Raw genomic sequence first — 15,546 nt, 5'->3', positions numbered from 1 at the left:
CATTTCCTGCCTTTTTTCCCTCCCTTTTACCCTCACGTTTCCCGCCCTTTTTCTCCCCTCACGTTTCCCGCCCTTTTTCTCCCCTCACGTTTCCCGCCCTTTTCTCCCCTCACAGTTCCCGCCCTTTTTCTCCTCCCCTTCCTGCCATTTCCCCCTCACCTTCTCTCTCTTTCCCCCTCACATTTCCCTCCCTTTCCCCCCTCACATTTTCCTCTTTTCCCCCCTCACATTTTCCTCTTTTCTCCCCTCACATTTCCCTCCCTTTCCCCCCTCACATTTTCCTCTTTTCCCCCCTCACATTTTCCTCTTTTCTCCCCTCACATTTTCCTCTTTTCCCCCCCTCACATTTTCCTCGTTTCCCCCCTCACATTTTCCTCTTTTCTCCCCTCACATTTTCCTCTTTTCCCCCCTCACATTTTCCTCTTTTCTCCCCTCACATTTTCCTCTTTTCCCCCCCTCACATTTTCCTCGTTTCCCCCCTCACATTTTCCTCTTTTCTCCCCTCACATTTTCCTCGTTTCCCCCCTCACATTTTCCTCTTTTCTCCCCTCACATTTTCCTCGTTTCCCCCCTCACATTTTCCTCTTTTCCCCCCCTCACATTTTCCTCGTTTCCCCCCTCACATTTTCCTCTTTTCTCCCCTCACATTTTCCTCTTTTCCCCCCTCACATTTTCCTCTTTTCCCCCCTCACACTTCTCCTCAAATCTCCAGAGCCGGATGAGGAGCAACTTTATTGAGGTCAGTATTTATTGGGGAGGTGACATTTGAGGGGGGGCAGCTAATGAGCACTTATGGGGCAGCTAGGGGGCAGTTAGTGGGCACTTATGGGGCACTGGTGGGTCAGAAGTGGACGAAGGACAGCACCACGTCGCCCTCGATCTCCAGCACGTCCACGTGGGGCCCGGCCGGCACCCGGTGGTGGAAGTCGAAGAGCGGCTGCCCCTCGGCGAACACCTTGAACCGATGGTTCCCGCAGCGGATCGACAGCTGCAGGGGGGCACACGCGGGGGAATGTCACCCCAGAGAGCCCAAAGTACCCCCAGGGATCCCCAAAGTCACCCCAGAGACCCCAAAATCCCCCCAGGGATCCCCCAAAGTCACCCCAGAGAGCCCAAAATCCCCCCAGGGATCCCCCAAAGTCACCCCAGAGAGCCCAAAATCCCCCCAGGGATCCCCCAAAGTCACCCCAGAGACCCCAAAATCCCCCCAGGGATCCCCCAAAGTCACCCCAGAGAGCCCAAAGTACCCCCAGGGATCCCCAAAGTCACCCCAGAGACCCCAAAATCCTCCCAGGGATCCCCCAAAGTCACCCCAGGACACACAGAGTATCCCCAAGGATCCTCAAAATCCTCCTAAGGATCCCCGAAATACCCCCAGGGATCCCCAAAGTCACCCCAGAGACCCCAAAATCCTCCCAGGGATCCCTGAAATACCCCCAGAGAGCCCAAAGTACCCCCAGGGATCCGCGGAGTTACCCCAGGGATCCCCAAAGTCACTCCAGAGACCCCAAAATCCTCCCAGGGATCCCCCAAAGTCACCTCAGGACACACAGAGTATCCCCAGGGATCCCCAGAGTCACCCCAGAGATCCTCAAAATCCTCTCAGGGATCCTCAAAAGCCTCCCAGGGATCCCCGAAACACCCCCAGAGACCCCCAAATCCTCCCAGGGATCATCGAATCCCCCCAGGGATCCCCGAAGTCAGCCCAGGACCCCCAAACCTTTCCAGAGCCACCGAAAACCTCCCAGGGATCCCCAAAATATCCCCAGAGACCCCCTCCCCCCAAAACACCCCAAGAGATGCCCCAAATCCTCCCAGGGATGCCCAAAGTCACCCCGGAGACCCCCAAAATCCCCCCCTGTGCCCCCCCCAGATTCCCCAGGACCCCCAAATCTCCTCCAAAGCCCCCCGAAAATCCCCCCAGGACCCCCCCAAGTCCCCCGTGCCCGCTCACGTCGAAGTAGCGGCCCGCGCTGGAAGGGGTTGCAGCAGGAGAGGTCGCGCTCCTCGGGGCCCCAGGAGCCCCCCAGGAAGGAGTTTCGGACCACGGCCCCCCCCTCGTCCATGCGGGGGTTCAGGTGCAGCACCACGTCCCCCCCCGGGCCCGCCCGCAGGTTGATGTGGAACCTGGGGGGGATTTGGGGGGCTTAAAGGGGTCACAACGGGGAGTTTGGGGCGGGTTTGGGGGGGATTTGGGGATTTTGGGGGTCCTGGGGGGGTCCTGGGGGGATTTGGGGGGTCAGAACGGGAAATTGGGGAGGATTTAGGGGGGATTGGGGATTTTGGGGGTCCTGGAGGGGGGATTTGGGGGGTCACAACGGGGAATTTGGGGCGGGTTTGGGGGGGATTTGGGGATTTTGGGGGTCCTGGGGGGATTTGGGGGATCACAATGGGGAATTTGGGGAGGATTTCGGGGGGGGATTTGGGGGTCCTGGGGGGGATTTGGGGGGTCAGAACGGGAATTTGGGGAGGATTTGGGGGGGATTTGGGGATTTTGGGGGTCCTGGAGGGGTCCTGGGGGGATTTGGGGGTCAGAACGGGAAATTGGGGAGGATTTCGGGGGGGATTTGGGGATTTGGGGGTCCTGGGGGGGATTTGGGGGGTCAGAACGGGAATTTGGGGAGGATTTGGGGGGGATTTGGGGATTTTGGGGGTCCTGGAGGGGTCCTGGGGGGATTTGGGGGTCAGAACGGGAAATTGGGGAGGATTTCGGGGGGGATTTGGGGATTTGGGGGGTCCTGGAGGGGTCCTGGGGGGTCAGGGGAGGTCACAGGGGGATTTGGGGGGTCAGGGGAGGTCAAAGGTGGGGCCCAGGGTGGGGCCTGGCGGGGTTTTGGGGAGGGGTCTGGTGTTCTTTGGGGGTCCCGCGTTACCTGCCGGCCTCGTGGGGGATGAAGCCCTTGATGACGATGGTTTTTTTTGGGGAACAGCCCCCCCGGGATGGTGGTGACGAAAGGCACCGGCTGGGGAAGGGGGCGGGCTCAGAGACCCTCCCGAAGACCCCCCAGATCCCCACGGAGACCCCCCAAAAACCCCAGAGCCCCCAAAACCCACCGGGACCCCCCAAATCCCCACAGAGACCCCCCAAAAAAACCCCAGATCCCCCAAATCCCCACCGGGACCCCCCAAATCCCCACAGAGACCCCCCAAAAAACCCCAGATCCCCCAAATCCCCACCGGGACCCCCCCAGATCCCCACGGAGACCCCCCAAAAACCCCAGACCCCCCAAAACCCACCGGGACCCGCCAAATCCCCACGGAGACCCCCCAAAAAACCCTAGACCCCCAAAACCCACCGGGACCCCCCAAAAAACCCCAGAGCCCCCCAAAACCCACCGAGACCCCCCAAATCCCAACAGAGACCCCCAAAAAACCCCAGAGCCCCCCAAAACCCACCGGGACCCCCCAAATCCCAACAGAGACCCCCCAAAAAAACCCCAGATCCCTCAAATCCCCACCGGGACCCCCCAAAACCCCAAATCCCCCCAAAATCCTCCCCAAATTCCCCGTTGTGACCCCCCAAACCCCCCCGGGACCCCCAAATCCCCCCCCGACTCACCGGGTGGAAGGTGGGGGGCTGTTGCATCACCTGTGGGGGCGCAGGGCGGGGTCAGTGGGGTGGGGGGGGACACCTGGGGGACGCCCCCCCCCCACGGGATGGGGAGGGGGGAATTTTGGGGGGATCCCCTCCCCCCCCCACTCACCGGCAGGTTACAGTCGGGGTAGATGGGCGTGGTCTGCGGCGCGTCCTGGGGGGGACACGGGGGTCAGGGGGGTGCAAAACACACCTGGGGGGTCTCAAAACACACCTGGGGGGTCCTAAATACACCTGGCGGGTCCTAAATACACCTGGGGGGCTTCAAAACACACCTGGGGGTCCCTAAAATCCACCTGGGGGTCTTTAAACACCCCTGGGGATCCCCCCAAACCCACCTGGGGGGCACAAAACACACCTGGGGAGTCCTAAAATACACCTGGGGATCCCCCCAACCCCACCTTGGGGACCCCCAAATCCCCCTGGGTGTCCCTAAATTCACCTGGGGGGGGCCCCAAACACACCTGGGAGCCCCTAAACCCACCTTGGAGACCCCCAAACCCACCCGGGGACTCCCAAAATCCACCCGGGGGGGCCCCCAAACACACCTGGGGGGGTCCTAAATACGCCTGGGGACCCCCAAACCCACCCGGGGAGCCCCAAAATCCACCCGGGGGGGGCCCCAAACACACCTGAGGGGGTCCTAAATACACCTGGGGACCCCCAAACCCACCCGGGGAGCCCCAAAATCCACCCGGGGGGGGCCCCCAAACACACCTGGGGGGGGTCCTAAATACACCTGGGGACCCCCAAACCCACCCGGGGAGCCCCCCCAAAGCCACGCAGCCCCCAGACTCACCGGGACGCACGGGGGACACGTGCCCTGCGGGGGACAGAGGGGGCGTCAGGGGGCTTTTGGGCTGCGCGGGGGGGTCTGGGGGTCCCGGGGCTGGTTTTTGGGGGTCCCGGGGCTGGTTTTTGGGGTGCGCGGGGGGGGTTGGGGGCTGTTTTTGGGGTCCGATGTTGGGTTTTGGGGTCTGGGGCTGGTTTTTGGGGTCCCGGGTGGGGTTTGGGACACAGGGGTGTTTTTAGGGTCCCAGGGGCAGTTTTAGGGTCCCGGGGGTGTTTTTTGGGGTCCCGGGGGTGGTATTGGGGTCCCAGGGGCAGTTTTAGGGTCCCGGGGGTGGTTTTAGGGTCCCGGGAGTGGTTTTGGGGTCCCAGGGGCAGTTTTAGGGTCCGGGGGTGTTTTTGGGGTCCCGGGGGTGGTTTTAGGGTCCCGGGAGTGGTTTTGGGGTCCCAGGGGCAGTTTTAGGGTCCGGGGGTGTTTTTGGGGTCCCGGGGGTGGTTTTAGGGTCCCGGGAGTGGTTTTGGGGTCCCAGGGGCGGTTTTAGGGTCCGGGGGTGGTTTTAAGGGCGGATTTAGGGTCCCGGGGGTGTTTTTGGGGGTCCCAGTGGCAGTTTCAGGGTCCCGGGGGGCTGTTTTTGGGGTCCCAGGGGCGGTTTTAGGGTCCCGGGGTGGTTTTAAGGGCGGTTTTAGGGTCCCGGGGGTGTTTTTGGGGTCCCAGGGGCAGTTTCAGGGTCCCGGGGGTGGTTTTTGGGGTCCGGGGGCTGTTTTTTGGGGTCCCGGGGGCGGTTTTGGGGTGCAGGGCGGGTTTCGGGGCTCTCACCGCGCCGCCCATGACCGAGGCCGAGTGCAGCTGCAGGTCGCCGTCCACGGACACGGACGTCACCTGCTCCGGGGGCAGCCGGTGCGGGAACTCGGTGTAGAACGTCCCGTTCACCAGCACCTGGGGGGACAGACAGCGGCCCTGAGACCCCAAAACACCCCCGGGACACCCCAAAATACCCCCGGGACACCCCAAAAACCCCAAATACACCCCAAAATACCCCAAATACACCCCAAAATAGCCCAAATACACCCCAAAATAGCCCAAACACACCCCCGGGCACCCCAAATCCCCCCTGAGGACCCTCAAATCCTCCCCTGGGGACCTCTATAACCCCTTTTAGAGCCCCCAAATCCCCCCCCGGACACCCCAAATCCCCCCCGGGGACCCCCAAATCCCCCTCGGACACCCCAAATCCCCCCTCCGGGGACCCCCAAATCCCCCCCCGGGGACGCCCCCCGGACCTTGTAGCCCTCGGGGGTGACGTTGATGACGATCTCGAAGGGCCCCCCCGGGCAGAGCGGGTGCAGCTCCTGCCGCTGCTCGTCCCCCCAGCGGCCCCGGCGCCGGCTGTTGAGCACCGCGACCCCCGCCCCGAACCGCGGGTTCAGGTGCAGCGGCAGGTCGCCGGAGTCATCGGGGCCCGCGGCCAGGTTAACGCGGAACCTGGGCACAGGTGAGTCACCCCGGGGTCACCCGGGGTCACCCGGGGTCCACGGTTCGTCCCCAGTCTGCCCCCCGCCATTATTCCTCCAGTGTCCCCCCAGTTTGTCCTCAGTCCCCTCCCAGTGTCCCCAGTGTCACCAATGTCCCCACTGCCCCACCTAGTGTCCCTCAGTCCCCTCCCAGTGCCCCCCCCAGTGTGCCCCAGTCCCCCCAGTATCCCCAGTCCCCCCGGTGTCCCCATTGTCCCCAGTTTGTCCCAGTGTCCCTCAGCCCCCTCCCAGTCCCCCCAGTGCCCCCGGTGCCCCCCCCCCCCAGTGTCCCCAGTGTGTCCCCAGTGCCCCCCCATTATCCCCAGTGTCCCCCCAGTGCCCCCCAGTGTCCCCCCAGTGTCCCCGGTGTCCCCAGTGTCCCCCCAGTGTCCCCCCAGTGTCCCCCCCAGTGCCCCCAGTGTCCCCCCCAGTGTCCCCGGTGTCCCCGGTGTCCCCCCAGTGTCCCCCCAGTGTCCCCGTACCACTCGGCCTGGGGGTTCACCACCCCCTGCACGTAGACGGCCATGCCGGGCCGGAGCCCCCCGGGCACGGGGGCCACGTAGGGCAGGGGCTGGGGGGGGAAAATGGGGGTCAGGGGGGCCCGAGGGGTGACAGGGACCCCAAAGGTCACCGGGGGGTGACACGGACCCCCCCCAGACCCTTCTTCCCCCCTGGTTTGGGGTGACAGGGACCCCAAAGGTCACCAGGAAGGTGACAGGACCCCCCAGCCGCCTCCCCCCCGGTTTTTGGGGTGACAAAGACCCCAAAGGTCACCAGGAAGGTGACAGGACCCCCCAGCCGCCTCCCCCCGGTTTTTGGGGTGACAAAGACCCCAAAGGTCACCAGGAAGGTGACAGGACCCCCCAGCCGCCTCCCCCCGGTTTTTGGGGTGACAAAGACCCCAAATGTCACCAGGAAGGTGACAGGGACCCCCCAGCCGCCTCCCCCCGGTTTTTGGGGTGACAGGGACCCCAAATGTCACCAGGAAGGTGACAGGACCCCCCCAGCCGCCTCCCCCCGGTTTTTGGGGTGACAAAGACCCCAAATGTCACCAGGAAGGTGACAGGGACCCCCCCAGCCGCCTCCCCCCGGTTTTTGGGGTGACAGGGACCCCAAATGTCACCAGGAAGGTGACAGGGACCCCCCAGCCGCCTCCCCCCGGTTTTTGGGGCGCCCCCAGCCCCGTTTTTTTTGGGGGGTACCCACCGGGTGGTAGGAGGGCATGTACCCTGGCGCGGGGACGAAAGTCATGGCGGCGGCGGCGGTGACAATGACAGCGGTGACACCGCGGGGACACTTTATAGCCCGGCCCCACGTGGGGCCCCCCAAAGTCCAGCCGGGCCCCCCCAATTCCGGCCTCTCCCAGGGCGGGGTGAGGACTTTGTCCCCCGCCGGGATACGGGGATTGGGGACACACCTGGCACAGGTGACACTGCTGGCACAGGTGACACACCTGGCACAGGTGACAGTGCCCTGGACTCTGCCCCGGGCGGGGCACGGGGACCTTGGGAATTTCTGGAGATTTGGGGGCACTGTGGGGACAGGGTGACCCCCGGAAATCCTCCCAAGAAATTAATCCAAAAATCCAGCCAAAATCCACGGAATGTTCGCCCGTAATTAATCCAGAATCCACGGAACGTTCGCCCCTAATTAATCCAAAATCCACGGAACGTTCGCCCCTAATTAATCCAAAATCCACCGAATGTTCACCTGTAATTAATCCAAAATCCATGGAACGTTCGCCCCTAATTAATCCAAAATCCACGGAATTTTCACCGGTAATTCACCAAAACCTTTCTTACACCAAAACCTTTTCTACACCAAAACCTTTCTTACACCAAAACCCTTTCACACCGAAACCTTCCACACGCCGAACCGCAGCTTTCGGCCTTTGGCACGCCCTCCCTGTGAATTCCCACACATTCTGGAGCCGCAACGCCCCATTTCAGGAGCGGGGAAAATAAAATCCCCAAACCCCTTTTGGCACCCACGACCTCCCCCTTCCCTTTCCTGTTTCCCCCCGCCCCACGTGTTTATTTTTCCTGTCGTTCTTCCCTTCCGTCCTTCGCAGGAAAACAAGACCCCCAGCCCCTCGAGGCAGAACCACACCCACAGCCAAAAACTCCTCTGCGGCTCTTTAATTGGGATTTGCCCCCCCCGCGCTATGGGGAGGGTCCTTCCTGCCCCCCCGGGGGCTTTTGGGGGTCTTTGTCCGCCTCGGCCTTGCCCCCCAGGCTCTGCCCGGGGCTCCCCCCGGCCTCGCCCTCCTTCCCTCGGGGCTTTTGGGGGTCCCCCCGCTCCGTGTCCCCCCCCTTGGCGTCGATGGCCGCGTGTTCCCTCCGCACCAGCTCCTCCAGCTCCTCCTGGGGGGAGACACGGCGCTTCAGGGGGGGCTTGGGGGGGTTACAGGGGGATTTGGGGGTCCCGGGGGGGTTTAGAGGGGGATTTGGGGGTCCTGGGGGGTTTACAGGGGGATTTGGGGGGGTTTAGAGGGGGATTTGGGGGGCCTGGGGGGTTTAGAGGGGGATTTGGGGGGCCTGGGGGGTTTAGAGGGGGATTTGGGGGTTCTGGGGGGGTTAGAGGGGGATTTGGAGGTCCTGGGGGGGTTTAGAGGGGGATTTGGGGGTCCTGGGGGGCGGGGCCAGGTGTGGGGGGCCGTTACCTTCCAGCCCAGGAGTTCGGCCAGAGCCAGGCAGCCGCTGTCACAGTCCCCGAGCCAGGCGACGTCCCTGCAGACACAGCGACCCCGGAGTCACCTGGGGGGCCGGAACACCTGGGGGGGGCTGAAACACCTGGGGGGACCGGAACACCTGGGGGGGTTCAAACACCTGGGGGACCCCTAAGAAGCACCTGGAATGGCCCCAAAATTACCTCGGGGTGTCCCACACCTGGATGGGGGAGCCCCCCCCACACCTTCAGGGGTCCCCCAACCACTTTGGGGGGGGCAGAGCCCCCCAACCCGTCACACCTGTAGGCCTTGTCCGAGTCGAAGTCCATCCCACCGAAACCCATCAGGGACATCAGGGGGTCGCTCTGGGGGGCACGGAGGGGGGGACAGGTGGGGGGGGCTGCTCTGAGCCCCTCCCCCCCTCCCAGTGCCTCCTCACCTGTCCCCACCTCACCTGTCCCCACCTCACCTGCCCCCACCTCACCTGTCCTGTCTTCTCCTTGTTGATCAGGAGTCTGGGGGTGTTGGTGGGGACCCTGTGGGAGGGGACAGTCACGGGGGGTCCCTGGGGGTCCGAGGGGTCCCGGGGGGGGTCCCGGGAGGTTTGGGGGAAGTCCCGGGGGTCCCAGGGGGATCTGGGGGGTCCCGGGGGTCTCACCTGCCGATGAGGGAGGCGAAGGGCTGCACCTGCAGCGAGGTGCCCATGATGAGCAGCAGGTCGACTTTCTCAAAGTCCTGGGGGGGGGGCAGAGGATGTCACCGGGGGGGGTCCCCCGGGGGTGGGGGAGGGGGGGTCCCCGGGGTCCCCTCCCCCCAAACTCAGCCCCCCCCCAACCCCCACTCACCGACTCCATGAGGGTGAAGAAGCGCGGGGGGAGGTTCTCCCCAAAAAACACGATGTCTGGGGGACGGGGGGAGAGGAGGAGGCAGGTGAGGGGGGGCAGGGGGTGAAGACCCCACCCCCCAAATTCCTGCTGAGCCCCCCCTCCCCCCCCCCAGCCCAACAACTCACCGGGTTTCACCAGCCCCTGGCACTTCTCGCACTTGGGGACGAGGGAGGAGAAGATGCGCTCTGGAAGGGAGGGGGAGGCTTCTGGGGGGCACCTGGGGGGCACCTGGACACCTGGGGGGCACCTGGGGGGCAGGGGAACACCTGGGGGACACCTGGGGGGATCCCAAGGACACTTGGGGGGATACCAGGGACAGCTGGGGGGCACCTGGGGGGCACGGGGACACCTGGGGGACACCTGGGGGGCAGCTGGGGGGCAGGGGAACACCTGGGGGACACCTGGGGGGATCCCAAGGACACTTGGGGGGATACCAGGGACAGCTGGGGGGCACCTGGGGGGCACCTGGGGGACACCTGGGGGGCAGGGGAACACCTGGGGGGCACAGGGACACCTGGGGGTCCCGGGGCCGCCCCCAGAGCCCCCCTACCCCTCATCCAGGCCAGGCTGTAGCGCCGGCGGCACGAGGGCCGCAGGCAGTGCGACGTGAAGAACGTGCCGTGGGCCTCCACCAGCAGCTCCGGGCGCAGCCCCGCCACCCGCTCCAGGGGTGTCGATGTTCTGGGGGGGGTCACGGGGGTCTCACAGGGTCCCCAAGACCCCCCGGAGCCCCCCAAAGCGGCAGGGCGGGAGGGGAGGGGGGGAGCGGCCCACCTGGGTGTAGCAGCGCAGCAAGAGCCCCTTGTCCTGCAGCAGCCGCATGAAGTAGTGACACACCGTGGGCTGGGGGGGGGGAGTTGGGGGTCACTTGGGGGTCTCTGCTCACCCCGTTAAATTTGGGGGGGATTTGGAAGGAAATTTTCGGGGTGTTCTTACCTTGAACTGGCCCGGGTAGAGCTCGCGGGCGAGGGCGAAAAAAGGGCTCCGGGTGTTTCTGGGGGGGGTTACAAGGAATCAGGGGGGTGACCCCACCCCCCCAAAAAAAAAACCCCCAACCCCGTGGCGCCCCCCAGAATGTGGGGAGGAGGAGGAGGGGAGGGGGGCACCTTGAAGAAGCCGATCTCGAAGATGGCCTCGGGGTACGGGAGGTCGTAGCTCTGCAGGTTGGAGTAGAGGCCGGTGCCGGGGGAGAGCGGAAATCCGGGATCCCGGCGGCTGGGGGGAGGGGGTCGGGGGGGGTCAGGAGCCGCCCCCCGGTGTCCCCCCAGGGCCGCCCCCCCGGGACAAGGAGCACTCACAGGTGGAGATGCCGGCGCCCACCATGCACACAGACGTTCTTACCTGGGGGGGAGGCGGGGGTGAAGCCCGAAACTGCCCCTGCCCTCCCCCACCCTCCCCTCCCCTCCCCCCGCGGTGAACCCCCAAATCCCCCCCACGGCCCATTGTGCCGCTGCCCCAGCCCCGTGCCTGGGTCCCCACCCTTCCCAGTTCCCCAGCCCCATTCCCTTCCCGTTCCCATCCCCAGTTCCTATTTCCAACCCTTATTCCTATTCCCATTCCCAATTCCCCATCCCCAGTTCCCGTTCCTAGCCCCATTCCCATCCACGTTTCCGTCCCCATCCCCAATTCCCAGCCCCATTCCCAATTCCTGTTCCCAGCCCCATTTCCAGTTCCCATTCCCAGTTCATTCCCATTTACAGTTCCCATCCCCAATTCCCGTCCCCATTCCCATCCCCAATTCCCGTTCCTGGCCCATTCCCAATTCCCATTCCCATCCCCAATTCTCGTTCCCATCCACATTCCCATCCCCAATTCCTGTTCCCATCCCAATTCCCCGTCCCCATTCCAATCCCCAATTCCCAGTTTCCGTTCCCATCCCCATATTCCCGTTCCTAGCCCATTCCCAATTCCCATTCCCATCCCCAATTCCCGTTCCTGTTTCCATCCCCAATTCCTGTTCCCATCCCAATTCCCTGTCCCCGTTCCCATCCCCAATTCCCGTTCCTGTTTCCATCCCCAATTCCCATTCCCATCCCCAATTCCTGTTCCCATCCCAACTCCCCGTCCCCATTCCCATCCCCAATTCCCAGTTCCCGTTCCCATCCCCAATTCCCATTCCTGGCCTGTCCCCAATTCCCATCCCCAATTCCCATCCCATTTCCCATCCCCAGTTCCCATTCCCGGCCTGTTCCCGTCCCCATCCCCAATTCCCGTTCCCGGTGTCCCCACAGCGGTCGCTCCGGAGGAAGCGGCTCACGCCGCGCAGGCTCAGCTCGTCCAGCACCGGCTCCGCGCGGTCCCCCGCCGAGCCCCAGGCCCCGGGCCAGCAGCGTCCGCAGCAGCTCCACTGCGGGGACACCGCGCTGTCCGTCCCCAGCCAAGGGACCCCCCAGAAAATGTCCCCAAAGTCCCTGAAGCGTCCCCTAAAATCCCTTCAGGAACCGCAAAGGGCGCCCCAGAAAGCCCTGCGCTCCCCAGACCGCCTGCCCTGCCCGGGGAAATCCCCGAGTGTCCCGCAGGAGCCCCAGACCTCTCCGAAGGCCGCCTAAGGTCCCCAAACGTGTCCCCGGCGTGTCCCCAGAAATGTCCCCAAACGTGTCCCCGGCATGTCCCCAGAAATGTCCCCAAACGTGTCCCCGAGGTGTCCCCAAAAGTGTCCCCGGGGTGTCCCAAAAGGGTCCCCAAAAGTGTCTCCAAAAGTGTCCCCGGGGTGTCCCCAAACGTGTCCCCGAAGTGTCCCCAAAGGCCCCCGAGGTGTCCCCAAAGTGTCCCCAATGTGTCCCCAAAATTGTCCCCGGGGTGTCCCCACAGGCCCAGCCCGGCGCCCCCAGACCCACTGTCAGCGTCGGCCGAAGCGCCCGGCCCGGGGTCCGAGACCTGCGGGGAGCAGTGCGGGGGTCACCGGGGTGTCGGGGGCGGGCACGGGGCGGGCAGCGGGGGAGACACCGGGGGCGTTTACCGGAGACTCGGCGCCCTGCTCCGCCTCCTCCTCGCGGGCACCGGGAGCTGCGGGGCCAGTGGGGGAGTCACGGGCGGAGGGGAGGGGAGCGGGAGCTCCACCCCCCGGGCCCGTCCCGGCCCCGCCGCCCCCGGTACTCTCCGGGTCCGCCATGGCTCGGCCTGTCCGCCACACCTCCCGGCGCCTCCGCCACACCTCCCGGCGTGCCCCGCGTCCGCACCGTCACTCCCGCCGGCTCCGGTTGGCCGGGGAAGCAGGCGCGGCCAGACGGAAGTTGCTGATTGGCTGAGACACCCGGAAGCGCGGGCGCGGACTACGGGTCCCGGCAGGCGCCGGGGCGGGGATTCCCCGGTCCGCGATGGCGGCCGCGGCCCCCGCGGCCCCGGCGGCGGCCCCCGGCGAGGCCAAGCAGCCCGAGGGCGACGAGTGGTGCGACAGCGGGCTGGGCTCGCTGGGCGAGGGGCCGCTGGGGCCGCCGCTGCCCGCCGGCCCCGGAGCGGAGTCCCCCGAGCCCCTCGCCGACCCCGCGGCCTGGCTCCGGCACGTCCTGAGCTTCGTCACCGAGGACGGCGACACGTGAGGGCGGGGAGGGACGAGAGACCCCCCCCGGGGTCCGGGCGGGACCCCTGCGCTCACCCTGGGGTCGGGAGGTCGCGGGGTTCCGGTGCGGACCCCTCCTCCCCTCCCCCACCGCCCCCCCCCAATTCTCTGGGGAGCTCCCGGTGGGTGTGGGGGTGTCCGACCAGCCCGTGCCCACCCCCAGGGCCCTTCACCTGGCCGTGATCCACGAGCACGAGGAGTTCCTCGAGTCCATCCTGCGGCACACGGAGCGCTCGCCCTACCTGGACCTGCAGAACGACCTGGGCCAGGTGCGGCACCGGGGACAGAAGTTTGGGGGGTCCCGGGGGGGAGGGGGGGGGCCGGGGTCACCGCGAGTCTCCGCAGCGAGGGTGGGTGAGGAGCTGGGGGGGAACTGGGGGTTTGGGGTCACGGTGGAGCGGGGCTGCGGAGGGGCTGTCAGCCCCCGGACCGGGCTTTGGGGGGCACGTTTGGGGGTGAGGTTTTGGCGGGTGATGTTTGGGGGTGACGTTTTGGGGTGGTTTGACCCCGGGCTCGCACATCGCCGTGGTGCCGGGGCTGGGGCAGAGTTTTGGGGGCGCAGTTTTGGGGTCCCGGGGCGCAGTTTTGGGGGTGCAGTTTTGGGGTCCCGGGGCGCAGTTTCGGGGTGACCTTTGGGCCAATTCCCCCCCCAGAGCGCCCTGCACATCGCCGTGGTGCCGGGGCTGGGGTGGAGGTTTTGGGGGCGCAGTTTTGGGGTCCCGGGGCAGAGTTTTGGGTCGCAGTTTTGGGGTCCCGGGGCGCAGTTTTGGGGGTGCAGTTTTGGGGTCCCGGGGCGCAGTTTTGGGGTGACCTTTAGGCCAATTCCCCCCCCCAGAGCGCCCTGCACATCGCCGTGGTGCCGGGGCTGGGGTGGAGGTTTTGGGGCCGCAGTTTTGGGGTCTCGGGGCACAGTTTTGGGGCGCAGTTTCGGGGTGACGTTACGGGGTCCCGGGGCACAGTTTTGGGGTCCCGGGGCGCAGTTTTGGGGTGATCTTTAGGCCAATTCCCCCCCCAGAGCGCCCTGCACATCGCCGTGGTGCCGGGGCTGGGGTGGAGGTTTTGGGGCGCAGTTTTGGGGTCCCGGGGCTCAGTTTTGGGGCGCAGTTTCGGGGTGACGTTTCGGGGTCCCGGGGCACAGTTTTGGGGCGCAGTTTCGCGGTGACCTTTGGCCCGATCCCCCCCAGAGCGCCCTGCACATCGCCGTGGTGCTGGGGCTGGCCGGCGCCGTGCGGCGGCTGCGGGCGGCGGGCGCGGGCGTGGCCGTGCGGGAGCGGGGCGGCCACACGCCGCTGCACCTGGCCTGCCGCGAGGGGCACCCCGCCTGCGCCCGCGCCCTGCTGGGGGGGCCCCCCGAGCCCCGCGACGCCCCCCGCAAGGACGAGGAGGAGGAGGAGGAGCGGCGGGCGCAGCTGGAGAGCGTCAACTACGACGGTGCGGGTTTTTTTTGGGGGGGGGGGGTCGTGGGGGTTTTAAAGGGGGCACGGGGGTTTTTTTTGCGGGGGGGGGAAACGTGATTTTGGGGGCGCAGTTTGGTGGTGGATGGGGAGGTTTGGAATCCACTCGTTTTGGGAGCGGGAGGCCGGGAGGGGAATGCTTGGGGTGGGTGGGGGGGATGGGGGGGGGGTCTCACCTGCTCAGGTAGGGCTTTGGGCCCCCCCCCCCCATTTCCCTCCTCCCCCCCACAGGTTACACCCCCCTGCACGTGGCCGTCCTGCGCCGCGACCCCGAGCTGGTGCAGCTCCTGCTCCGCGCCGGCGCCGACCCCGACCGCCCGGTGGGTACCCCCCCCCAAAAAATAAACCCCAAAATGAGATTGAGGAGGAGGAGGGGGGGGGATCCCCAGCGCCGCTGACCCCGGCGTGCCCCCCCAGGAGCCGAGCTGCGGCCGCAGCCCCCTGCACCTGGCCGTGGAGGCGCAGAGCCCCGAGGTGGCCGAGTGCCTCCTGCGCGGCGGGGCGCGGCCGGAGCCGCGCACCTTCTCGGGCTTCACGCCCCTGTACAGCGCCCGGCGCCGCGCCGACCCCCGGCTGCCCCCGCTGCTGCGCCGCTTCGGGGCCCGCGACCCCCCCAGCAGCGACAGCAGCGACAGCGGCGACAGCGGCGACAGCGGCGACAGCGAGGGCGGGGCCGGCGACAGCCAGGTCAGTCGGGGGACACAGCCCCCCCCCCCCTCCTCCCCCTCTGGAGTGTGCCCCGGGGGTCTCCCGGTGCGGGGAGGGCCCCCAAGCCCCCTCCCCAAAACTCCTCTCCGTGCCCAGGACGAGTACGACGACATCGTCATCAACAGCGGGCGCTGCCCGGCCTGAGACCCCCACACCCCCCCCCCCGGCATGGATTTGGGGGTCCCCTGCCGCCCCTCCCCCAGCCGGGGGGACCCCCCGAAGATGCGACCCCCCCCCCCCAAAATCCCGGCAGAGCCCCAAAGGCTGCGGGGGGCGCCGGGAAATAAAGGGGAGGCTCTTTTCGGAGCAAAGGGCACGGCTGTGATACCGGGGGGGGGGGGACACACACCTGTGACAATAACGGGGAGGGGCGA

General features: G+C 66.2%; 3 protein-coding genes across 3 annotated transcripts; 1 reads left to right on the top strand and 2 right to left on the bottom strand.

Annotated features, from left to right (window-relative positions):
* Positions 1 to 745: 745 nt before the first annotated feature.
* LOC136305538 (galectin-4-like) lies at positions 746 to 7,927 on the bottom strand. The gene is given in 12 exon segments (XM_066208800.1): positions 746 to 988; positions 1,955 to 1,975; positions 1,977 to 2,127; positions 2,874 to 2,923; positions 2,925 to 2,963; positions 3,560 to 3,589; positions 3,705 to 3,749; positions 4,395 to 4,418; positions 5,202 to 5,321; positions 5,666 to 5,867; positions 6,379 to 6,467; positions 7,103 to 7,927. Coding segments are annotated over 12 exon segments (963 nt in total). The 5' UTR covers positions 7,148 to 7,927; the 3' UTR covers positions 746 to 841.
* Positions 7,928 to 8,018: 91 nt separating this feature from the next.
* On the bottom strand, positions 8,019 to 12,583 carry LOC136305545 (NAD-dependent protein deacetylase sirtuin-2-like; the record flags this gene model as incomplete). The annotated part of the gene is given in 21 exon segments (XM_066208808.1): positions 8,019 to 8,259; positions 8,559 to 8,625; positions 8,865 to 8,929; positions 9,049 to 9,100; positions 9,223 to 9,299; positions 9,410 to 9,465; positions 9,577 to 9,636; positions 10,002 to 10,119; positions 10,121 to 10,132; positions 10,226 to 10,294; positions 10,388 to 10,432; positions 10,434 to 10,445; positions 10,558 to 10,641; positions 10,644 to 10,666; positions 10,750 to 10,780; positions 10,782 to 10,792; positions 11,681 to 11,753; positions 11,755 to 11,798; positions 12,289 to 12,328; positions 12,411 to 12,562; positions 12,565 to 12,583. Coding segments are annotated over 21 exon segments (1,311 nt in total), but the record flags the coding sequence as incomplete, so codon positions are not given.
* Positions 12,584 to 12,729: 146 nt separating this feature from the next.
* On the top strand, positions 12,730 to 15,493 carry LOC136305537 (NF-kappa-B inhibitor beta-like). The gene is made up of 6 exons (XM_066208798.1): positions 12,730 to 12,986; positions 13,174 to 13,279; positions 14,195 to 14,441; positions 14,696 to 14,784; positions 14,882 to 15,151; positions 15,269 to 15,493. Exons 1-6 carry the CDS (start codon positions 12,769 to 12,771, stop codon positions 15,314 to 15,316), a joined length of 978 nt encoding a protein of 325 aa, XP_066064895.1. The 5' UTR covers positions 12,730 to 12,768; the 3' UTR covers positions 15,317 to 15,493.
* Positions 15,494 to 15,546: the final 53 nt, after the last annotated feature.

The sequence above is a fragment of the Chamaea fasciata genome, unplaced genomic scaffold (assembly GCF_029207755.1).
Source record: "Chamaea fasciata isolate MVZ Bird 193981 ecotype frontalis unplaced genomic scaffold, bChaFas1.0.hap1 SCAF_476, whole genome shotgun sequence".
Taxonomy (NCBI): Eukaryota; Metazoa; Chordata; class Aves; order Passeriformes; family Sylviidae; genus Chamaea; species Chamaea fasciata.
This window is presented reverse-complemented; position numbering and strand designations above follow the sequence as displayed.

Coding starts and splice junctions, on each gene's coding strand:
- LOC136305537 (XM_066208798.1), top strand. CDS start 12,769: ATGGCGGCCGCGGCCCCCGCGGCCCCGGCGGCGGCCCCCGGCGAGGCC. Junction 12,987..13,173: donor GTCACCGAGGACGGCGACAC/GTGAGGGCGGGG, acceptor GCCCACCCCCAG/GGCCCTTCACCTGGCCGTGA. Junction 15,152..15,268: donor GCGGGGCCGGCGACAGCCAG/GTCAGTCGGGGG, acceptor CTCCGTGCCCAG/GACGAGTACGACGACATCGT.